Source organism: Leptidea sinapis, chromosome 10, assembly GCF_905404315.1.
Source record: "Leptidea sinapis chromosome 10, ilLepSina1.1, whole genome shotgun sequence".
Classification (NCBI taxonomy): Eukaryota; Metazoa; Arthropoda; class Insecta; order Lepidoptera; family Pieridae; genus Leptidea; species Leptidea sinapis.
The window spans coordinates 14082607-14107759 of record NC_066274.1 but is presented as its reverse complement, the minus strand read 5'-3'; the positions used below and the strand labels follow the sequence as shown (position 1 = coordinate 14107759).

The 25153-nt window shown below is 39.2% G+C and overlaps 2 protein-coding genes and 1 long non-coding RNA gene across 3 annotated transcripts in view; 2 read left to right on the top strand and 1 right to left on the bottom strand.

Moving 5' to 3' along the window:
• The window catches only part of LOC126966343 (uncharacterized), a 109343-nt gene that overhangs the window by 77284 nt on the left and 6906 nt on the right, over positions 1 to 25153 (top strand). The window lies entirely within an intron of this gene.
• Positions 8234 to 12548, top strand: LOC126966364 (trypsin CFT-1-like). The gene is made up of 4 exons (XM_050810363.1): positions 8234 to 8282; positions 8801 to 8963; positions 10403 to 10658; positions 12224 to 12548. Exons 1-4 carry the CDS (start codon positions 8237 to 8239, stop codon positions 12521 to 12523), a joined length of 765 nt encoding a protein of 254 aa, XP_050666320.1. The 5' UTR covers positions 8234 to 8236; the 3' UTR covers positions 12524 to 12548.
• Positions 15030 to 15642, bottom strand: LOC126966366 (uncharacterized). Its single transcript, XR_007729714.1, has 2 exons — positions 15504 to 15642; positions 15030 to 15249 (listed from the first exon to the last, which is right to left on the bottom strand). It is a non-coding gene; the product is annotated as an uncharacterized LOC126966366 (long non-coding RNA).

Below are 25153 nucleotides of genomic sequence, written 5' to 3'. Positions count from 1 at the left end.
TAAGTATTTTGTATAATTTCTTTGATTAACGTGAATGTTACACATTTAAATAAAACACTTTTAAAGGATTAAAACGCGTGTAATTGTAACGGTATTGCATTAGATGTTTGCGTAAGTGACATTTTTATTTTAGTTAACCCGAGGTTTCAAGACCTTTCCAGATCTCCCAGATCTTTCCAGAGTCCCTCTGAAAACGAGATCTATGAGAAAAAATGTCACTTTTACGCAAACATCTAATGTAAAACCGTTAAAATTACACGCGTTTTAATCCTTTAAAAGTGTTTTATTTAAATACTAGCTGACCCAGCAAACGTTGTATTGCCACATAAAGTAATAAAAAAATTCAATTATTAAAATTTTAAGGGTATAAAAATAGATGACGATTTATTCGATCAAACTTACCAAATATATCATACATAAAATTTATCATACTACAATATTCTCATTATCATATACAGACCCAGCAAACGTTGTATTGCCGATATTAAAATCGCGATACAAAAGTAACTATTGATCGTAGATGGGTGAAAATTTGAAGTTGTATGTATTTTTAATGCTGACTCATAATCAAACAAATTAAAAAAAAAGTCAAAAAAAAAAAAAAAGAATTGGCGTGGACCACCCTTAACATTTAGGGGGATGAAAAATAGATGTTGTCCGATTCTCAGACTGCATATGCACTCAAAATTTCATGAGAATCGGTCAAGCCGTTTCGAAGGAGTATAACTTCAAACACTGCGACATGAGAATTTTATATATTAGATATAAGTATATATAAGTATAAAAATATAAGTTTCGGATCAGTATCAACATATCATATATTAACACCTTCTCTGAAACACGCTGCATCTTATGGTTTAAGTATTATTCCTATCAGTTCAGTAGTTTCTCGACTCTTGACGACAACGGAAAAACACCGCCGACCATCCCGCGGTGTCAGAGCTCCATGCCTGAAGTACAGTTCCGACAGAAAACTGTTAGGCGAGCTCTGTTTTCGTTGGACGTCAGGAAGTCGAGCGGGCCGGATGGCATTTGTCCAATCGTGCTTAGAATATGTGCCCCTGAGTTGACGCCGGTGCTAACGCGTTTATTCCGGCACTCTTATTCAAAAGGCGTAGTCCCTGATTCATGGAAGTCAGCCCTTGTCCATCCGATCCCAAAAAAAGGAGACAGTTCGGATCCGGCAAACTACAGGTAACTACTAAACTACCTATTGCTATTACCTCCCTACTCTCCAAAATCATGGAGAGCATAATTAACCGCCAGCTCGTGGTATTCCTTGAGGGTCACCAGTTGATCAACAACCGGCAGTACGGCTTTCGCCATGGTCGGTCGACTGGCGATCTTCTGGTATACCTAACACATAGATGGGTGGCGGCTATTGAAAGCAAGGGGGAAGGCCTGGCAGTTGGTCTGGATATAGCGAAGGCCTTTGATCGTGTATGGCACAAGGCGCAAGTGGACCTCCAGCTTCCTCACTGGGCGCAGCATACAGGTCGTTATCGACGGTTATCGCTCGAATCCCAAGCCCGTGAACGCTGGAGTGCCCCAAGGCTGTGTGCTATCTCCCACGCTGTTTCTTCTGCATATCAATGATATGTTGGACACCGCCAACATGCATTGCTATGCAGACGACAGCACTGGTGATGCCGTATACACGGGCCATGCAGGTCTCTCTCGGGAAGACGTCGACCAGTGCCGGGAGAACCTTGTGTCTTCTCTCGAGTCCTCTCTCGAGAAGGTCGCGGAATGGGGTAAGTTGAACCTTGTCCAATTTAACCCCCAGAAGACTCAAGTTTGCACGTTTGCCGTATCACCGCTCTTCGAGAACACTTCCCTTAAAGCCTCGCCTAGTATCGGAATACTGGGTCTCGAAATCTCGAGCAATTGCCAATTCCGTGGCCATCTGGAGGGCAAAGCCAAACTGGCTTCAAAGAAACTGGGCGTCATAAATAGAGCACGGCAATACTTCAAGCCGGCCAACATTCTAGCGCTGTACAAAGCGCAGGTCCGGCCACACATGGAGTATTGCTGTCATCTCTGGTCTGGCGCACCCCAGTATCAGCTCGATCCATTTGACCGCGTGCAACGCAGAGCAGCTCGAATTGTCGGGGACCCAGTACTCTGTGAACGGCTGGATCACTTGGCGTTGCTTTATTGTGTGTCTTCTACCGCATTTATCACGGGGAGTGTTCCGAAGAGCTGTTCAACCTGATTCCTGCCGCCGAATTTCACCTTCGCACGACACGCCACAAGTTTACGATATCATCCCCACCATCTGGATGTGTGGCGGTTTCCTCCACAGTGCGGTTTTCAAGGAGCTGTCTTCCTCGTACCACGAAGCTGTGGAATAAGGTTCCTTGTGCAGTGTTTCCGGGACGATACGACATGGGTACCTTCAAGAAAAGCGCGTACACCTTCCTTAAAGGCCGGCAACGCTCTTGTGATTCCTCTGGTGTTGCAGGAGAGTGTGGGTGGCGGTGATCACTTAACACCAGGTGACTCGTACGCTCGTTTGTCCTCCTATTCCTTAAAAAAAAAAGTTTTAGCAGTATAACCGAACAAAGAACCAGCTACCCATTTATTAGTATACAAAGATTATTAATAACATCTGGACGACCGTGGCTTGCTCGGATTTTTAAGAAGGTATAAAACTTAAAAAAAAAAACTAATAGGACATCTGGATTCGAACCGGGGTCTTCTGCTTAATGGATCACCCAATGTCCCATCTGAGCTATTATAGTCTTGTATATAGTGGTGAAATTTACCTTTGTATTCTAATGTTACTGTAGCAGTTTCTTATTAAAACACGGACAAAACTACATTTTTTAAAATTGAAACCTAGCTAGATCGATTTCTCGCCCCCGAAACTACCTGTATACTAAATTTCATTAAAATCGTTGGAGCCGTTTCCGAGATTCAGATTATATACAATATATAAATTTGTATACAAGAATTGCTCGTTTAAAGATATTATTAATAAGAAACAAGATTATTATTGTTATTATCCACGGCTCGGCTTATTTATAGTTAATCTATACAATCATACATTTTGCTAATTTTATCTATCTCGGCTTCAGTTAATCCTATTAACAAGATACGATAACACGACAGATATAGATGTAATTCATGACAATAAATTAATGTTCGATGACAATGTTAATGCTGTAGTAAATAGAGCCTATCAGGCTCTTGGATTTATTATTCGTGCTTCACAGAATTTTCAAAGAATGAAAACTATAAAAATTGTCTATTGCGCCTACGTACGTAGTCATCTAGAGTACGGATCTCAAATTTGGAATCCCTGTGATAAAATATACTCAGACAACATCGAGAGAATCCAAAGGAAATTCACGCTTTACCTGTCATATAAATTTAATATACCAATGTCTGAATATCCACAGCGAAGCCTGATGTTCCAACTACTTCCATTAGATCAGAGGCGCAACAAGTCTGACATCGCGTTTTTACTGAAATTAGCCCAAAATAACATTGATAGTCCGGAGCTTCTTAGCAAAATTAATCTTAATGTTCCTACTCGTAGTCTTAGGAAACCGGCTTTGTTTAGCATCGATTCCAGCCACACTAACTACCGGAAAAATAGCTGTTTTCCTCGTTGCATGCGGCAGTTCAACAAGCTTAACCATGATGACCGTTTTGACCTCTTTACTTGTAATCCTCGTGTAGCTAAGAATGTGCTTACCAAAGACAGTGTCAATGTAAGTCTAACATAAAAAAAGAAGCACTTAATCTCATAAGTTAGAACCTATTTTGTGTTACAGTATTGTTTGTGTTATATATTAATCTGAGCTTAAGCAATATAAAAACATATGTGGAAGCTTGTAATTAGCATTTATTAATCTATTTTTTGTGTAAAATTTGCAAAAATGGCTGTAAGTTTCCCAAATAAAATAAAATAAATAAGTATTAAAACATGAATGTGGGTTTAAGTGTGATAATAGTATGACATGAGTGTTTTAATACCTAATTATCAACAGTTTCATATAAGACTTTATCTACACCCATAATATGAAGCCTCTGTAAAAGATTCTGAAACAGTTAGCTTACTGCTAACATTAAAAACGCCAGTAATAGTAACCATAAAATTATCCAAAGGAGTTTTATTATGAAAACAGATGATATAATGTTGTACTGAATTTCATTACAACACACGTTTGGATGATGTAATGGTTATTAAGACATTGGGTGTTCTAATGTTGGCAATAAGCTAACTGCTTAAGAAACTTTAATAGTGGATTTAAAGCATGGGTGCAGATAAAATTAATAATATATTGTAGAACTAAAATATTTGTGTTGTTTAATAACGAAATATATTTTCAACGATGATTCTGATACGGGTCTCTTTTGCGTTCACAGAATTCTATATTTTTCCTGTACCTACTAGCTTTTACCCGCGACTTCATCCGCATGGAATAGTTACTTTGAGCAGCATATTTTATTTTTGTGTTACTTTTCAAATAATACACATACAAACTGCTATTTCCGTTGCTGGCGGCTGTAATTGTGGACAGTCTTTACAATAGATTTTCCCTGGGAACTTGAATATCCTATTTTTTTATACCCATTTAGGCCAAAATTTCGAGAATTCTCGAAATAATGCTTATAAATTACTTCTCTTCAATTGTCTAAATACAAATTCATGCAAACTTTCATCCCTTATTTAAACCCCTTCATTTATTTTTTCGCAATTAAAGGTAGCCTATATCCTTTTCCAAGCTCTAGTCTATCTATGTACTAAATTTCATCAAAATCGGTTCAGTGGTGTAGGCGTGAAAGCGTATCAAACAAACTTACATTCACATTTATAATATTAGTAGGGATACTTGTTGACCCGTCAAACGTTGTTTGCCATATAAATTAAGTATATTAAATTATATTGTGAATTTATAAGTATTTTGTATAATTTCTTTGATTAACGTGAATGTTACACATTTAAATAAAACACTTTTAAAGGATTAAAACGCGTGTAATTTTAACGGTTCTACATTAGATGTTTGCGTAAAAGTGACATTACTAGCTAACAATACTAGCTGACCCAGCAAACGTTGTATTGCCACATAAAGTAATAAAAAAATTCAATTATTAAAATTGTAAGGGTATAAAAATAGATGACGATTGATTCTCAGACTTACCAAATATATCATACATAAAATTTATCATACTACAATAATCATTATACTCGATTGCCATATTGCAACTCTATTGCGTGTCTGTGGATGGATTAGAATAATATTAAAATTTTAAATTGTTTGTATTTTTAATGCTGAATCATAATAAAATAAAAATATATGTCATGTAAATTTAGGGGTATGAAAATAAATAGATGTTGGCCGTTTCTCAGGCCTACCCGATTTACACACAAATTCTTAAACAAATTGGTTTAGCTGTATCGCAGGAGTTTGGTAACAAACACCGGGACACGAGAATTTTATATATATGACTAGCTGACCCAGCACACGTTGTATTGCCGATATTAAAATCGCGATACAAAAGTAACTGTTGATTGTAGATGGGTGAAAATTTGAAGTTATATGTATTTTTAATGCTTACTCATAATCAAACAAATTAAAAAAAAAGTCAAAAAAATTAAAAAAAAAAAAGAATTGGCGTGGACCACCCTTAACATTTAGGGGGATGAAAAATAGATGTTGTCCGATTCTCAGACTGCATATGCACTCAAAATTTCATGAGAATCGGTCAAGCCGTTTCGAAGGAGTATAACTTCAAACACCGCGACATGAGAATTTTATATATTAGATATAAGTATATATAAGTATAAAAATATAAGTTTCGGATCAGTATCAACATATCATATATTAACACCTTCTCTGAAACACGCTGCATCTTATGGTTTAAGTATTATTCCTATCAGTTCAGTAGTTTCTCGACTCTTGATGACAACGGAAAAACACCGCCGACCATCCCGCGGTGTCAGAGCTCCATGCCTGAAATACAGTTCCGACAGAAAACTGTTAGGCGAGCTCTGTTTTCGTTGGACGTCAGGAAGTCGAGCGGGCCGGATGGCATTTCTCCAATCGTGCTTAGAATGTGTGCCCCTGAGTTGACGCCGGTGCTAACGCGTTTATTCCGGCACTCTTATTCAAAAGGCGTAGTCCCTGATTCATGGAAGTCAGCCCTTGTCCATCCGATCCCAAAAAAAGGAGACAGTTCGGATCCGGCAAACTACAGGCCTATTGCTATTACCTCCCTACTCTCCAAAATCATGGAGAGCATAATTAACCGCCAGCTCTTGGTATACCTTGAGGGTCACCAGTTGATCAACGACCGGCAGTACGGCTTTCGCCATGGTCGGTCGACTGGCGATCTTCTGGTATACCTAACACATAGATGGGCGGCGGCTATTGAAAGCAAGGGGGAAGGCCTGGCAGTTGGTCTGGATATAGCGAAGGCCTTTGATCGTGTATGGCACAAGGCGCTCCTCGCAAAACTTCCATCATTTGGGCTTCCCGAGAGCTTATGCAAGTGGACCTCCAGCTTCTTCACTAGCCGCAGCATACAGGTCGTTATCGACGGTTTTTGCTCGAATCCCAAGCCCGTGAACGCTGGAGTGCCCCAAGGCTGTGTGCTATCTCCCACGCTGTTTCTTCTGCATATCAATGATATGTTGGACACCGCCAACATGCATTGCTATGCAGACGACAGCACTGGTGATGCCGTATACACGGGCCATGCAGGTCTCTCTCGGGAAAACGTCGACCAGTGCCGGGAGAAACTTGTGTCTTCTATCGAGTCCTCTCTCGAGAAGGTCGCGGAATGGGGTAAGTTGAACCTTGCCCAATTTAACCCCCAGAAGACTCAAGTTTGCGCGTTTACCACTAAAAAAACCCCATTTGCCGTATCACCGCTCTTCGAGAACACTTCCCTTAAAGCCTCGCCTAGTATCGGAATACTGGGTCTCGAAATCTCGAGCAATTGCCAATTCCGTGGCCATCTGGAGGGCAAAGCCAAACTGGCTTCAAAGAAACTGGGCGTCATAAATAGAGCACGGCAATACTTCAAGCCGGCCCACATTCCAGCGCTCTACAAAGCGCAGGTCCGGCCTCACATGGAGTATTGCTGTCATCTCTGGTCTGGTGCACCCCAGTATCAGCTCGATCCATTTGACCGCGTGTAACGCAGAGCAGCTCGACTTGTCGGGGACCCAGTACTCTGTGAACGGCTTGATCACTTGGCGTTGCGTAGAGACGTCGCTTCATTGTGTGTCTTCTACCGCATTTATCACGGGGAGTGTTCCGAAGAGCTGTTCAACCTGATTCCTGCCGCCGAATTTCACCTTCGCACGACACGCCACAAGTTACGATATCATCCCCACCATCTGGATGTGTGGTGGTTTCCTCCACAGTGCGGTTTTCAAGGAGCTTTCTTCCTCGTACCATGAAGCTGTGGAATGAGCTTCCTTGTGCAGTGTTTCCGGGACGATACGACATGGGTACCTTCAAGAAAAGCGCGGACACCTTCCTTAAAGGCCGGCAACGCTCTTGTGATTCCTCTGGTGTTGCAGGAGAGTGTGGGTGGCGGTGATCACTTAACACCAGGTGACCCGTACGCTCGTTTGTCCTCCTATTCCATAAAAAAAAAGTTTTAGCAGTATAACCGAACAAAGAACCAGCTCCCCATTTATTAGTTAATAGTTCATTAATAACATCTGGACGACCGTGCCTTGCTCGGATTTTTAAGAAGGTATAAAACTTAAAAAAAAAACTAATAGGACATCTGGATTCGAACCGGGGTCTTCTGCTTAATGGATCACCCAATGTCCCATCTGAGCTATTATAGTCTTGTATATAGTGGTGAAATTTACCTTTGTATTCTAATGTTACTGTAGCATTTTCTTATTAAAACACGGACAAAACTACATTTTTTAAAATTGAAACCTAGCTAGATCGATTTCTCGCCCCCGAAACTACCTGTATACTAAATTTCATTAAAATCGTTGGAGCCGTTTCCGAGATTCAGATTATACACAATATATAAATTTATATACAAGAATTGCTCGTTTAAAGATATTATTAATAAGAAACAAGATTATTATTGTTATTTTCCACGGCTCGGCTTATTTATAGTTAATCTATACAATCATACATTTTGCTAATTTTATCTATCTCAGCTTAAGTTAATCCTATTAACAAGATACGATAACACGACAGGTATATATACAGAACTTATGGAATATCACTATAGTATATGAGGCGTCATGGATTCATTGGTGATTGCATTACTTTTGATTAGTTCGGTAGCAGGTATGTGTATTTTCATGTTTTATTAATTTAAAAGCAGATTAAACGAAATATTCTACATATTTTTACTATGGTAAAGGAGGACAAACGAGCGTACGGGTCATCTGGTGTTAATTGATCATCGCCGTCCACATTCTCTTGCAACACCAGATGAATCACAGGAGCATTGCCAGTCTTTTAGGAAGGTGTACGCGCTTTCTTTGAAGGTACCCATGTCGTATCGTCCCGGAAACACCGCACAATGAAGCTCATTCCATAGCCTTGTAGTACGTGGAAGAAAGCTCCTTGAAAACTGCTCTGTGGTGGACCGGCACACATCCAGATGTAATGCCAGCAGCCAGACATAGCCGATTAATTCAGCACTCCTATTTATTTTATGATCGTTTCATATAGAAGGAAAGGTGCCGAATGAAAGATAAAAATGAACGAATAACCAATCATATTATTAGTCTTAAATGTGGAAAGGTCCATCAGAGACCAAACCTAATTATCCTTATTTTTATATTTAACTTGCATTTTAGCCGTACCTTCATCAAGAATTTCAAATGGCGCGTCTGTGGATATTTCAAGCTTTCCGTTTGCAGCAGTCCTTCTCCGTGAAAGTCTGTTTGGAAATTTCGTACAGTCATGTGTTGGATCAATAGTCAACAACCGATGCATCTTGACCTCCGCCAACTGTTTCTAGTAAGTTTGACTACTAGGCTGTTATAATTGCTAGCTCCTTGCGGGACGACTGTTGTGTATATCTTGTCTTGCCATGAATACTGTTACAATCCAAAATAAACAGAATACTACATTTGAATTTGGAATCTGTCAGTTTTAAATGATTGTTCATCGAGTTTTCTCTTTTTGGCGCCAATACATTGTACAATATTTTGCGATATTAAAACAGAGTGGGGTGATAAAGAGAACCGAACCACTGTGATTGCATTACACAAATTAGGTATGGAGTAAATTACAATTTTTAAAACTCTCCATACGCTTTTTATTAGAGAAATGCTATTAATAGGTTCAATGAGACCTCTTCTGTTTGTGACAGAAAAAGATCTGGCCGTCAACTCAGTGTTCGTACGAATAAGTTAGTCAAAGCAGTAAGCGAAATAATTTGAATAAATCCTGTCCGAAAGTAAAAGATTTCAACTCGGGAGACGAAGATAGCACCTAGAACCATGTCGCGTATTTTAAAAGATGACTTAGGACTTGCCGCCTATAAGTATACAGGGTGTAAAACAACTACATTCTAAGATTGCAATTAGACCATGATTCTGAATATATTGGCACCGAAAAATACCAATATAAAATATTGTGGCTCGGATAATTTTTAATTTCTTAGTATAAAGATAAAACGCAATCCATTTTATAATCATAACTATCTAATTATTTTTATCACTACAATGACTGACAAAAAACTTTAAAAACAATTCTGGAACTTCAGAACTTTCTTGCTAAAATGACAATAGGTATTACTCAGTTAAAGCGAACTCTACGAAACCCTTTCGTATTCAGAGGTTGTCTGGTTACATCCTGTATACCATATATTACATTGCAACACACATACTTGCAAAGTTCTGGATGTTGAGGGACTTTTGTGCAAGATGAAGGGAATACGAATTAAATAAAAAATGTAATCGTAAAAAAACAGCTGTTTAGTTAAAAATGACGTCGATGAAATGTGATGTTCAGGCTTTGAAGTCTCTCCGCCGTTAGATATTGTAATGAAATACACCATATTTTCGCAGTTCTACGAACGCCGTTCTATTTTATTTTCTCTCTGGTTAGGTAACAAAACTCCTCCGAAACGGCTGAACCGATTTGTTGCGTGCATATCGGGTAGGCCTGAGAATCGGCCAAGATCTATTTTTCATACCCCCAAATGACATGAATTTTGTATTTGTATTTCTTTGTATATGTATATTATTCTGTTCCATCCACAAATCCGCTATAGGGTTGCAAGATACAATAATTGTAGTACGATATATTTGGTAGGTCTGAGAATCGGTCGTCATAAATGAATTTTTTTGTGACTTTAATTGGCAATACCACGTTTGCGAGGGTCAGTCAGTTGTTTCATAAAACTCTTAATTATTAAACTTAGTAAATTAATATCTTTATTAACATTTCAGCTATGACCTTCCATCTCAATGGAGCGTCCGACTTGGATCGTCATACGCAAGTTCTGGAGGAACGATATATTCTGTCGCACAGCTCATAGGACATCCTCAGTTTGATGTTATTGGAAGTGACAACGACGTTGGTTTAATGAGGCTATCTTCTGCAATTGTATACGGCACGAATGTTCAACGTGTCAGTATTGCAGGCACTAATTATATCGTTGGAGACAATGTAGGAGTTACAATTGTTGGCTGGGGGGCCACCGGTGTAAGTTCAAATTTTCAAATTCAAATTCAAATATTTTTATTCAAAATAGGATGTGAAATCACTTATTGAAAGTCAAAAAAAAACTACCACCCATTCCAAAATGAATGCCTCAAGCCTGAGAAGAATGGGCGCAACAAACTCAGCGGGCTTTTTTTTATCAAAAATATGTTTTACAGTTAAAGTAACATTTACAAAGTAACATTGTACAATTAAACTTATTATTTAATAGCCTGAGGGCGGTCGCTCCATTCCCAATCTGTGGTATCATTAAGAAAGTCATTTATGTTATAGTAACCTTTACCACACAAACGTTTTTTAACAATTCTTTTGAATAACGTAATACTTTTGCTTTGAACGTTTTCTGGGATCCTGTTGTAAAAGCATATATATCGCCCCACAAAAGACTTGCTAACTCGACTAAGTCGAGTAGTAGGCATTATAAGCTTATGTCTGTTCCTGTATATATAATATTTAATATCCGGACGACTGAGCCTTGCTCGGATTTTGAAGAATGTACAAAACTTGAACAAAAGAAAGACCAATAAGATGTTAAGTGTCATATGCCCAGTAATTTCACTAGCTACAGCGCCCTTCAGGCCGAAACACAGTAATGTTTACACATTACAGCTTCACGGCAGAAATAGGCGCTGGACCCATAATCTAGCCGGCATCTTGTGCAAAGGAGCCTCCCACTGGTAAAGTACTTAGCCACTTCAGTTTTGCAATTATTTGTGCTATGTCGGTGACTTTGGTTCTCCTATGGATCTCCTCATTTCTGATTCGATTTGGCAGGGAAACTCCGAGCATAGCATATCACTCGTGTGTGATATGCTATGCTGTGTTTACTTACTAGAAGGCCACACTCGTATACAATATGCAACGGGGTTTCATCTGCACTGTTACACAATCTCAAAATCCTGCCCAGGATTAAGAAGTGTTTAATTCGTCTGCAGTGCTCCGTAACGGTTTTGGTTAGGATCTGTAATAATATAACTACCAAAATTTAATATATCATTAAATTTTAACAAAATGATGCAGAGTTTTTGAAGATAAGTTCATTTAATGGTCAGAATCAGCGCCCGTTCACATGACGTAAACTAGTCAAGGGAAGGACCCATCCCATGACAACCCCCAAAGACGAAGCTATGATTTTTAACTGCCACAACAACTCCACCAAACAATAAGAAAAATATATGTATTTAGATAAAAAGCAATGCTCGATAATTGCCATTTATTACACGATTTTCATTAGCTTCACTTGTATGTATACTTGTTTGTAACCGACTCATTTGGGCGCGATTTTGACCCACTTTAAACGGCCAGATTTCGTTCATACTTCGTAGATTTATCGAGGACCGATGACAATTGTTATATTCAATTTACAAAATGTTATTTTTGTTAAATTTATATAATTTTCATCTCTCGCGGATAAGTCAGGAAATGGTGTTAATTTTAAATTTCAACCATTATCTTTAACCGATTTATCTAATTTTAGGAAATTTTTCGAATACCAAAGAGAATTTTTTACTTTTTAGTGTGTTTTAACCTTTTATTTTTGTTTACAGTTTGGACTACCAAAATCCGAACGGTTGCAGAGAGGAAACCTCATAACAGTAAATCAACAGACATGCAGATCAAACTATAATTTGATTGGAATGACAGTAACTAATAATATGCAGTGCGCTGGTGCCGGTTCGATCTTAGGTGCTGACTTTTGCGATGGAGACATTGGGGCTCCACTATTACACAATAATGTCTTGGCCGGTATTGCTTCATGGAGAACTCCTATTTGTGGACTCGCCTACTATCCTGGTATATTTACACGTGTCAATATATATTCCAACTGGATTGTGGCCAATGCTTAGTGACTTAATAAATTGTTTTAATTAATTTCTTTTCTTTAGTTACTACCCATATATTGTGCTTGCAAAAGATCGCCAAATATAGTTTTCACATTTCCGTCCAAAATGAATTACCAAATTTTTCGGGCCTTTATATCCAAGGCCGGCAACGCTCTTGTGATTCCTCTGGTGTTGCAAGAGAATGTGGGCGGCGGTGATCACTTAACACCAGGTGACCCGTACACTCGTTTGTCTTCCTATATGTATCCTATATATTTATGGAAATAAAAAAAAGTGTGTGTGTCAGCTCCGACGCACGACTGGAGTTTACTGTTCAAGAACGATTGTCTTTGAACAGGTACTAAACAAAATCAAGTCCAATGGAGTCGGTTACAAACATACATACAGCATTAGCTAATAAAAGCGTATTAATTATTTTTTTTTTATAGATATTAAAAAAAAAATAGGTTAGGTTAAAAATTGTCTATTTGGCGTGAAATGCGCTATATACACTCTCCATATTAAAAACATTTAATTATGTGCATAGCTCGTATAAATTTGTATCAACTATATTGATAATTCAATATTAAATAAATACAAAGCACACATGTTTATATATACAATACATGTCATATTAATGTATGAATTGTAACATACTTAGTACCCACGTGCTTATCAGATTTTCCGGCTCTAGTATTTACACCACTTTCTTCCATAATTTATAGAATTTTCACTTAACTTTATGAAAGTATAATAATAAACCAATTTCAATAATATAATAAAGCTTCAAAATACAAGAAAGTGAAAGGTGCGCGAAAAATGATGCGCACCAAAAACGTTACTATGACATTTTGATGAGCAGATTTTACCATCCATTTTTTCTCATACCGGGCGCCTTATATGAAAATCGATTCTTAAGGAGTAGACTCAAAAAAAAAATTGATTATCTTCTTGCTGCCATAAATCTTTCGTTCCTTGACTATCCGTTTCGGTTTATTTTACGAAAATTGTTTATATTTTATATGAAAAGCTATAATTATTAATATTAATGGGTGTAAATTTGGCCAGAGTTTTATTACGTAGATGGAGTTAACTAGACTAATGGAAAGTTCCAACTATCTGTATGAAAAAAATTAAAAAGTACCCCGCTTAAAATTATTTGTGGGTAGCTATTATACATAGCTCTGCCACACGTTGGGACATTCTACATAGGGTTTGTACACAAAACTGCGATGCGACGCGATGCGAATTCGCAACGCAGAAAATTACGACACGAATTGCTGCGATGCGATTTCGTGCGGCAAGGAGTCTCCCAGGGTGACCATTCCTTCGACGACCGTTAACCGTACTAAACGTATTTTGAATTGAAAACTAGGTCGTGACATGGATCGTAAAAAGAAGTGTGCACTTTTATTATTGCTTAGGAGATACAGGAAAAAGAAACAAAGATTTTGGGTTCATCCATTTATTACTTATGAATCCCGATGGAAACTATTTTCTTCAAAAATATAATGCTTTGAAAACCGACGAAAAAATATTTTTGTAGTATTTTAGAATGAGCATATCTTCATTCGAAGAGCTTTTAAGTTTATTATCACCATATCTTCAGAAACAATTGTACAAGGGGAGAATTCCTGTTATGCCTCTGGAAATGATTGGCCTCACTATCCGGTAAAACACTAAAATGGCGTCAACAAGTGTGACGCAACATCGCAGGAATGCGCGATGCGAATTAATTCGCAAGTTCTTGCGATGCGTAGAGGGAGCTCGCAGATTTTTTTTTTATGTTTTTGATTTAGTTTTGTGTACAGGCCCATACACTGACCTTTACTATTTACCTCTGGACTGGCGGCTGTTAAAGTGCCTTTTGTGCCCATTTGTTATTCGCCTTATTGGCGCTGTTGGCCATATATATCGAGAGTCTGCGGAAATAAAACTAGTAATGACGCTAACGACTAAACAAACAATAGGAAAACTATCTACAAAATTGTGTACTTCGTTGATTCCTGAAGTAACACGGAAAACGACCAAAATGAATTCAACAGAGTATTGTACGTGTCTCGCAGAAATTTGTATTATACGTCAAAATTTGTTCTCTGAACGCGAGTGGCGCTTCAAATAGGCACAAAAAATTTGCAGTCAAACATTATGAAGCAGCCTGTCCACAGTGATAAAATAGTATTAATCTGGCTGTTTGGCTGTCCAGTGGTATTTATACAGGTCAGTGTGGGGATAGCACATTTTCTGCCGCCGCTTCTTTTGTCTTCATCCATCATCATATTAACAAAGGCTATTAACGAAGCTTTATACACAGTTCCCTTTACGACGGGATACGCTTGATCTGACATGATACCTGCATATCAGGCTTACTGGATCTTCACTCGCTTCTATTCCATCGCCGGCAGTGAGATACCTAATTGTGATCTACCTTAGTGATATTTACAAACATGATCTTAGGAAAAAACATGTCAACCTCCATCTCAATCCGATGCCCTATGGTTTTACTAAAGATACCAAAGTAAACACAGTGTAATTTTTATATTTTATTCACAAAACGTCACCAAATAAGTCTTACATCTAGAGAACCGAGCGCCCCAACGCTAATCCACAAAGTCTTGAGGTTCATGAGACACTCGGCCAATGAATGTTAACAGATCTTGGTACAGCACGTGTAGATGGTGATGTTTGGGCAGCAGCAGCCACCGCAGCAGCCTCCGCAAGGTCCACACGCCCCACAAGGTCCGCAACACCTGAAAACATTTTTTTTTAATTAAATTGCAACGTTTGACAGTTTTATCCAGCAGTGGAGGTCTTCAGGTTGATATGATGATAATGAATAATGATTGCCGAGGGGTTCCATGATGCGAAGAACTCTTGAAGATAACTGGTAATTTCAAGGAGGCAAACCAGTACTCAATAACAGAGTACTGGAGATTACGACGGAGTATTTGGGATAGGATCCCCTTATTTCCAAAAATATTATATAATTAAATTATTTACTCACATTTTGATTGTTCGAAGTAGTTAAGTAGTTAACTGAAAAAAATAGATTGTAATACTTGAATGTTATACAAGCTTAGAAAATATTTTTTTTTACGATTTTTACAATATGATTTATTAAGCACAAGCAAATTTTCAAAACTGACTAATGCAACTGCTACGCGGGTTTATATATGTGAGATTTGGTTTAAAATACGAAATAAGTCTAATTTTGTTCTTTTATGGAAGACTTGTTGTGAATGAAGGTTTTATTACATCTTTGATGTACCCAGCCTAATATGTCATATAATAGAGGATTAAAAGTTTTCTGTGAGACCTTAACATAAGTATTTATTCATAGTTCTACTGTTGTTAAGCCGGCTATACACTAGAGGTGCAAAAGTCACGTACTCATTTTGCAGCAGGATAGTAGTGAATTTTTGAACACTTATTAAGACCGATGACAATGTTTCTGAAGCGGTGGTAGTGTTAGAAGAGACAGCAAAAAGAATTCTAAAGAAATCAAAATTGAATTGGGATAGACTGTTTTAATTATTAAAGGCATAAAATTTTATTTTTTTAGCTTTGTATGTATATTGAAGAGATATTGATACATACCAAGAGATATAAGAAAAGCGCGAACCTAGAAAAGCTTCTAGTAACAGGGAAAATACAGGAAAATACAAGCGACCAAGAGCTGACCAATTGCTGAAGTCTGTAAGAAATGGAAACCGATAGTCCAGAAAATAATTCGTGGAGGTCACGACACTCAGTATTGACGAAAACGACACAAGGAGGGGTCTTTCTTTGATTTTCTACCCTTTCAAAATGTCGAATTAATTTGAAACGTCACAGACTTACCAACATAGACCAAGTATAGTAACTAGACTAATTGATAGCTTCCGTCTCACTCACACGAGAAAAAGAAAAACTTACGCGAGTCTTATGTAAAGAAACGAGATAGAGTGATTAGATTTTTATTTCAACATGCGTGCCGGGTTTTTTCAAGGTCAGCACACCCGGTTTGCTAAACAAACTTGACAGCGCTGCACAGATTTTTGTTTACTTTTATTTGCGTCTATAAAAATAAGCAATTATTGTTGTGAAACGTGTGAAATATTATTATTATTATTATTATTTATTCAACATCTGTGACAATTATGAACACATAGTTATGAATTTTATATTTCCTTCTCGATATCTCGATGTTCCAGAACTATGTCAACAGGGTCGAACAAATAATCTGTCAATTCTTGGATCATTTAAACGTCTAGATAGACTATGACAGCTGTGAAAACGTCGAAAAATATTGAATTTATAACTAGCCTCTATTTTGTTCAATTCACACATACTAACACAAAGTGTCATACAAATCGTGAGTATAAGACGTAGCTTCTCACGCACACTAAACTAATATTCCTGGTCTGTTTTTATCCGTTGTCTAACAGCAAGATACCTATCTATCAGTAATAATAAATTATCTAACGGCCACTCCCAATATTCAGTCTATCTCCGGTTGTGGCCTACTTGAGATAAAAAGTTGTAGCTATCGTTGACTTTTCTGTACCCATAAACTTATCTACGGTAACTCATCTTATCCATACACGCTGTCTGTCGATGGGACGACGTATAGCTTACCAGGGATAGAGTTTGTATGGAAATTGCAACAGTGAACTGGCGATAAGAATGACTTATTATTATTAATATATTATTATTGACTTTAAGAAATTTTTCACTTAAGGTTTGTCTTTCTAATAACTACCTAGTTATGAATTTTATATTTTCTTCTCGAAATCTCGATGCTTCTGAACTGTGGTCAAAGTCATAGAGACAAATAAACTTTATTCAATTAGGCTTAAACTAATTGCTCTTGAATCTTCACTACAAAATATTACTTTTATATAACTGAATTTACCATATGTTCGTAAAATAGTTGAGCTCGTAAGAAGAACATACAAGGAACTCATCGGCCACTCTTTTCAATCAAATAGAGTATTTTACAAGAGTTTTTTTTTAGAAGTGGGAGAGTCACGCAGCCGTCTTTTGACGTCAGCACAATCGGGCCAGACTCGGCCGGGTTAATTACCACACTCGCACAGAATACCGGCGTGAAGTAGCGGCCTAGTGCCGCTATGTTTCGCATAGGTTAGTGTCGAGGACCGGAGGCCATTCCCCCCCCCATCCCCAACAAAGATTATGAAAGCGGTCCCTAAAGAGATAGTACCCCAGGAGGGTACCGGCTCTACCAGAGTCGGAGAATCCCTCCCCGAGCACTCTAGCTCCGGCTGCCCTTCGTATTCTAGGGAGGGCACAGTACCGCGCATGACCAAGGACAAACGAGGCAGTAACACCACGGCACCCCGCTCCACACTCAACTTGGACTTTTGCAATATCAGGGGAATTCACTCCAACTTAAACGCCGTCCACCACCACCTTGAGACGGCGAAGCCGGCCTTGTGTTTCCTTACGGAGACGCAGATATCTCGACCTAGCGATACGTCATATTTAACGTACCCCGGGTACAAAATTGAGCACAATTTTTTGCCTCATGCCGGGGTATGTGTGTACGTTAGGGAGGATATCTGCTGTCGCCATCTCGGCAATTTTGAGGGTAGGGACCTGTCCACTCTCTGGCTCCACGTAGATTTAGAGGACCGCGTCCGCATCTATGCGTGTGTCTACAGGTCCCATAGTGGTAACGCTGAAACCGATCATCTCATGGGCTGCGTTCAAGCGGCAATTGACGACGTGCTTGCACAGATCCCCTCCGCTGAAATCGTAGTCTTGGGTGATTTCAACGGGCACAATGCCGAATGGCTTGGATCACGTACCACAGACTACGCAGGGCGAGCTGTGCATAATTTTGCATTGGCGTACGATCTGTCCCAATTGGTTGAGTCGCCAACGCGGCTCCCGGATGTGGATAGCCACATGCCGTCCTTATTAGATCTTCTGCTGACTACACATCCCGATGGTTACCAGGTCATCGTCGACGCCCCTCTCGGAACGTCCGACCATTGCCTGGTCAGGAGTGTAGTGCCTATACGACGCCCACGTCGCAGACCACCAGCGACCCGCCGCGTTTGGCACTACAAGTCAGCAGATTGGGATAGGATGCGTTCCTTTTTTGCATCCTACCCTTGGAGCAGGGTTTGTTTCCCTTCGGATGATCCTAGTGCCTGCGCCGTTGCAGTAGCCGATGTGATACTACAGGGCATGGATATTTTTATACCAAGCTCTGTAGTACCGATCGGTGGCAGATCACAGCCCTGGTTCGATGCGTCAGTTAAAGCAGCATCTGACTGCAAGAAACAGGCGTATCGAACTTGGGTTGCGGCGCTGGGCACAAAGGATCCGAACTGCATAGTTCTAAAGAGAAATACAACCGTGCTTCCAGATTTTTTAAGCGGCAAATCGCCCGTGCAAAGTCAAAACGACCGGAACACGCAAGTTCTGGTCGTTGTCGAAAGCTGCTCTTGGTAACTTCAGCCAGCCGTCCATGCCGCCGTTGCACATGAGGAATGACACCCTGGCCCATACGGCAAAAGAGAAAGCCGATCTCCTGTGCGCTCTTTTCGCCTCCAACTCGACTCTTGACGACAACGGAAAAACACCGCCGAGCTTGTGCAAGTGGACCTCCAGCTTCCTCACTGGGCGCAACATACAGGTCGTTGACGACGGACATTGCTCGAACCCGAAGCCCGTGAATGCTGGAGTGCCCCAAGGCTGTGTGCTATCTCCTACGCTGTTTCTTCTGCATATCAATGATATGTTGGACACCTCCAACATTCATTGCTATGCAGATGACAGCACTGGTGATGCCGTATACACGGGCCATGCACGTCTCTCTCGGGAAATCGTCGACCAGTGCCGGGAGAAACTTGTGTCTTCTATCGAGTCCTCTCTTGGGAAGGTCGCGGAATGGGGTAAATTGAACCTTGTCCAATTTAATCCCCAGAAGACTCAAGTTTGCGCGTTTATTTTGTCGCATCCATTTGTCGCATCACCGCTCTTCGACAACACTTCTCCAAAAGCCTCGCCTAGTATCGGAATACTGGGTCTCGAAATCTCGAGCGATTGCCAATTCCGTGGCCATCTGGAAGGCAAAGCCAAATTGGCTTCAAAGAAACTGGGCGTCATTAATAGAGCACGGCAATACTTCAAGCCGGCCCACATTCTAGCGCTGTACAAAGCGCAGGTCCGGCCACACATGGAGTATTGCTGTCATCTCTGGTCTGGCGCACCCCAGTATCAGCTCGATCCATTTGACCGCGTGCAACGCAGAGCAGCGCGAATTGTCGGGGACCCAGTACTCTGTGAACGGCTGGATCACTTGGCGTTGCGTAGAGACGTCGCTTCATTGTGTGTCTTCTACCGCATTTATCACGGGGAGTGTTCCGAAGAGCTGTTTTACCTAATTCCTGCCGCCGAATTCCACGACGACACGCCACAAGTTAGGATATCATCCTCACCATCTGGATGTGTGGCGGTCCTCCACAGTGCGGTTTACAGGGAGCTTTCTTCCACGTACTACAAAGCTGTGGAATGAACTTCCTTGTGCGGTGTTTCCGGGACGATACGACATGGGTACCTTCAAAAAAAGCGCGTACACCTTCCTTAAAGGCCGGCAACGCTCCTATGATTCCTCTGGTGTTGCAAGAGAGTATGGGCGGCGGTGATCACTTAACAACAGGTGACCCGTACGCTCGTTTGTCCTCCTATTCCATAAAAAAAAATACAATGGCTGTAATATACATAACAAGGTCGGCCATGCAGTCTGTTTTATAATCAAATTACTTCTATCGCTAATCACGACCTTAACACATATCATGCGGGGATTGTTCACTAAAGAATGTGATAATTATCATTTTCATTATCAACTTCTTTGATAAGCTTCACGTTGTGTGAATGTGCCTTTATTGCTGGAATAATTCATTTCTGAAATATTCAAAAGAAGAATAGCAATGAAAAAGAAAATTATGTGAACATTGACACGACCTGTCACATGATAATTTTGAAATAGATTTTTAATTTCTTATAAAATAATAATTATGGGTCAAAACGATAATTTTATCATTAAAAAGCATCTTTATTATTATAATGATATCATTCGTTTGAGTAATTAAGAATTTATTTGTGTAAAACACGAAACTACATTTCTTTTTTCCAGGTGAAAACTGTACATAATATTTCCATCTATGCATTGACTCATCACGATATCTCAGGAACCATAAGGCGTAGAGACTTGAAATTTGGTAGGAATATTCCTATCGCCCTGTAGAGGCCAGCGAAGAACGGATGTAATGAAATTCTACCCGAAAGAGTTTGGTTTATTATGAACACAACGTCTGTCGGATCAGGTAGAATTCTATATTGTGACTGATGAAAATGATGGATAATAGCATTATAAAGATGAATCCTACAGAAATTACAACTCCAGCGCAATCAGTCTGTTGTCTGCACAGGTGTTGGCAAGATTATCGGTACCAACAGCGCCTATTTCTGACGTGAAGCAGTAATGTGTAAACATTACTGTGTTTGTGGCAAGTGAAATTACTGGGCAAATGAGACTTAACATCTTACGTCTCAAGGTGACGAGCGTAATTGTAGTGCCGCTCAGAATTTTTGTGCTTTTCCAGAATCCTGAGCGGCACTGCATTGTAATGCTGCCCATTACTAGCTTATCATTATTAGTATTACATATATAGGATACACGAAATATCTTCGGAACTTTCCACCTTGCGTCTATGGCATGTATTCCAGAAGCCGTCTAAATATTAAATTCCTGATTGTTGTAGTTGTTTTCAGGACTGTACATAACAGATTACACACGGAGACCCCTTGAGTGAGGAAAGAAAGGGAATTTTCTTACGGTAGTGGAGGACAAGGATACGGGTCACCTGATGTTAAGTGATAACCACTGCCCACATTCTTCTACAACGTCAGAATCACAGGAGCGGAAACACTCCGCATGGAAGCTCACTCCATAGTTAGGCTAACCATGGAAGATATTCCTTGAAAATTGCCCACCGGCAGCCATCCAGATGGTGCGTATGATATCCAAGTTAAAATCATGTTGTGCGAAAGATGAATTGTTGCAATTAGGTCAAACGGCAAACGCAAGGTATAATGCACAATGAAACGCAAAGATGAGGAGAATAGCGGTAAATTCGCCTACTGTAAATAGTATCAGTAGTATTAGGATATTGAGTGAGTGATTTCCATTTTATATTGCGTGAGCCAATTGTTCTTTTTCCTCTAATAAAACTGTTCTTAGTCAAAGTTTCTGAAAATAGTGAGGCATCTCTGAAAGTTACCATCCCTTGCAAATAAAACTTGGATTTAATGTGGCTCCTAAAAATTCGGGTAAAGGAGCTAGGTACCAACGTGTTTGTCTATTCAGGATAACTCACAGTACTTTGTTACATCTGTTACAATAATATATCTAATATGTAGTGGAGATTTAAGTTGTTTTATTCTTACAGACGACTAAACGTTTTACTTCCGTTTAGCAGACGATTATCAACAGCTATACGTCAATGGCTGATATATTATGTATGACAGATGGCAGTCTTCGAATTGCGACCACGTACCGGAAAAAGCAGTGTTGGTAGGCCCCTCCACAAGATGGCCCGACGATCTGGTCAAGATCGCCGGAATAAGTTGGATGAGGGCAGCGCAGGACCGATCGTCGTGGAAATCTTTGGGGAAGGCCTTTGTTCAGCAGGGGACACCTTCCGGAATTCTAGACAATTCGATAATATATGATGCCTTCTTTACAGATATATCAACAGTTATTGCGCACTAACTCTCATAATAGTACTGTAAAGATGCCGTTACGTAGATCCTGGTAGATTTAATTTGGATACCTAGTTATTGGAATGTTATTGCTGATTTTTTTTAAGATTGCGCTATTACGGTTTCTAGAGGACAACGTTGAGGTTTAAACATACAGACAGAGACATGGACAGACGAAAATTTCAAATTTCGTAGAATTGGTTTCAGACAGTCATAAAACGTAGATATATTTATCACAAAATTTCGCGAAAAACTGTATATACAGACAAGCCTTTGTCTGTATATACAGTTTGTCAGAGATTTGAGTACAAGAATAGATAGATCTCACTCTCCGTGTAGGTATCAAAATCGAAAGTACACTTACCGTCCACGCCAGCGTTACTATCCAGTAGGGACTCCCAAGTACTTGTACTATTGCCTATCTTATATATAAAATTCTCGTGTCACGGTGTACGTAATTGAACTCCTCCGAAACGGCTCCACCGATTTTCGTGAATCTTAGCATGCATATCGGCTAGGGTGGAGAATCGGACAACATATAATTTTCATCCCCCAAAAATGTTAACGGTCCACCCCAAATTTTTTTTTTCTATTTTTTTGGGCAAAATTTTTTGTTTTTATTTTTTTATAATACAGCAAACAAAATATATACAACCCTAAATTTTCAACCCTCTATGATGGACACCTATTTTTGTATCGCGATTTTTCGCGATAATATTCTATTCCATCCACAGATCCGCAATAGGGTTGCAAGATGGCAATCGAATAAAATAATAATAACGATATATTCGGTAGGTCTGAGGATCGGTTGCATCCCTAAATTTTTTTTAAATTAATTTATATGGCAATATAATGTTTGCTGGGTCAGCTAGTATATATATATATATATATATACTAATATATAATACTCATAATCAAGTATGAGTCAACATTAAAAAATACATACAACTTCAAATTTTCACCCATCTACGATCAACACTTTTGTATCGCGATTTTAATATCGGCAATACAACGTTTGCTGGATCAGCTAGTATATATATAATTCTTCTGTACGTGTGTTGACAGTGAACTCCTAAACGGCTAGAACGATTTGAAAAAAATTTTCTGTGTATGTTCAAGTGGATTCGAGGATAGCTTAGATTCACAAAATAAACTACCTCCTAAATGGCTGGACTGATTTTGATGATTTTTTTAGTGTTCCAGTGAAATTGAGATTGGTTAAGATAATTCTCCTACGTATGTTAGTGATCTCCTCCTAACTTCTGGACCGAATTTTCAAATTTAAGACGTGTGTACAGGACAACGTCTGTTGGGTTCACTTGTTGCTATATTCTTTGGTTTTACTGAAATAACTTCGTTTAACAGTGCGTTTCAATTATGCTCTAGTTGTTAATTTATAACATTGATATTGTGTAAAGAATTAAGTTAAATAATAGAATATTTTACTCACAACTTCTTTTATTTTCTTTCACATGTATATGTTCTGAATTGTGTTCTAACAATAATAATTTTTATTTATAACTCTTGTTATATCAACTAGGACCTGTTTTTGCGATGTTGGATTGTTTTTCTCTAAAAGTTCATTATTGTAAGCGTCCATTTCCTGTAGCGTTAAGCCGCTTTTCCACTGGGAACGGAGCTGACCTTTTAAGGACTACTTGGACTAAATGGTTGAGGGGAAAGGATTCAGCGAGCCGAAAGAGTTGAAATGAACTCGCTCAGTTCTAGTTAGCGGAGTGGATTCAATAAGGAACTCCTTATGACGTTTGACTCGCAATGACATTACATAGCAATATTTCTTCAGAACGAGGTGAGAGGGGCGTAACGAGCAAACGAGTACAAGTAGTATGAAATAGCTTTCGAGTTTACACCAATAATTTTGTCGGCTGTTTTCCACTGCAAAAGGGTAATAAGAGATAAATGAGGAGAGCGAGCTACATGAAAAATGAACATGTTTTGGCTAGTATTCTTAGTATCAAAGCAACAATATTGCTATTTTGAAATCCATTTTCAACCTGAAAGTCGCGGTTGGTTTCACGGCTTATAATCGTGGTGTCTGAGTGTAGTTAGCAGTGCGGTTAGAGCGGTCAGCCGCTCCCGGGTAAAGACCGCAGTGCGGCCTTAGCCTTCCTTGGGGTTCTTTAAGTAGAAATTCAAGAGAGCAAGTAAATTCGATAACAGACATCCACGCGTCATAGTTTTCTGGGGTTTGAATTGGACAAGGTTCATTGTTCATCCAATTCCGCGACTAATTTCTTCCGACCATTTCTCGAGAGAGACCTGCACGCTCCTTGTATATGTCATCAGCAATACTGTCTTTGAGCACAGGAGTTAGAGTCATCCAACGGACTTTTGTCATAAAATTACATAAGACGCACAAGAGGCATTTGTGATTTTTTTTATGTAAAAGGAGGACAAACGAGCGTACCTGGTGTTAAGTGACCACCGCCGCCCACATTCTCTTGCAACACCAGAGGAATCACAGGAGCGTTACCTTCCCTTAAGGAAGCTATACGCGCTTATTTTTAAGGTAGCCATGTCGTGTCGTCCCGGAAACACCGCACAAGGAAGCTCATTCCACAATTTTGTAGTACGTGGAAGAAAGCTCCTTAAAAACCGCAGTGTTGAAATATAATGAAATTTTATTTACAAGAAACATTGTACTTAAGATTTTAACATAGTATTATTGATAATCCAATATGTTTCGTCAATTGACATGCAAAATATGTTATAAAATTGTCTAAATACCAAACACATTACTGTTATACTGAAATATGTCGGATTTCACTAATCTATCATTAAAATTTAAAGATATTATAAGACGTAAATAATTTAATTATGTATAATGTTAGTAAATTCAATATCATTAAAGTATTT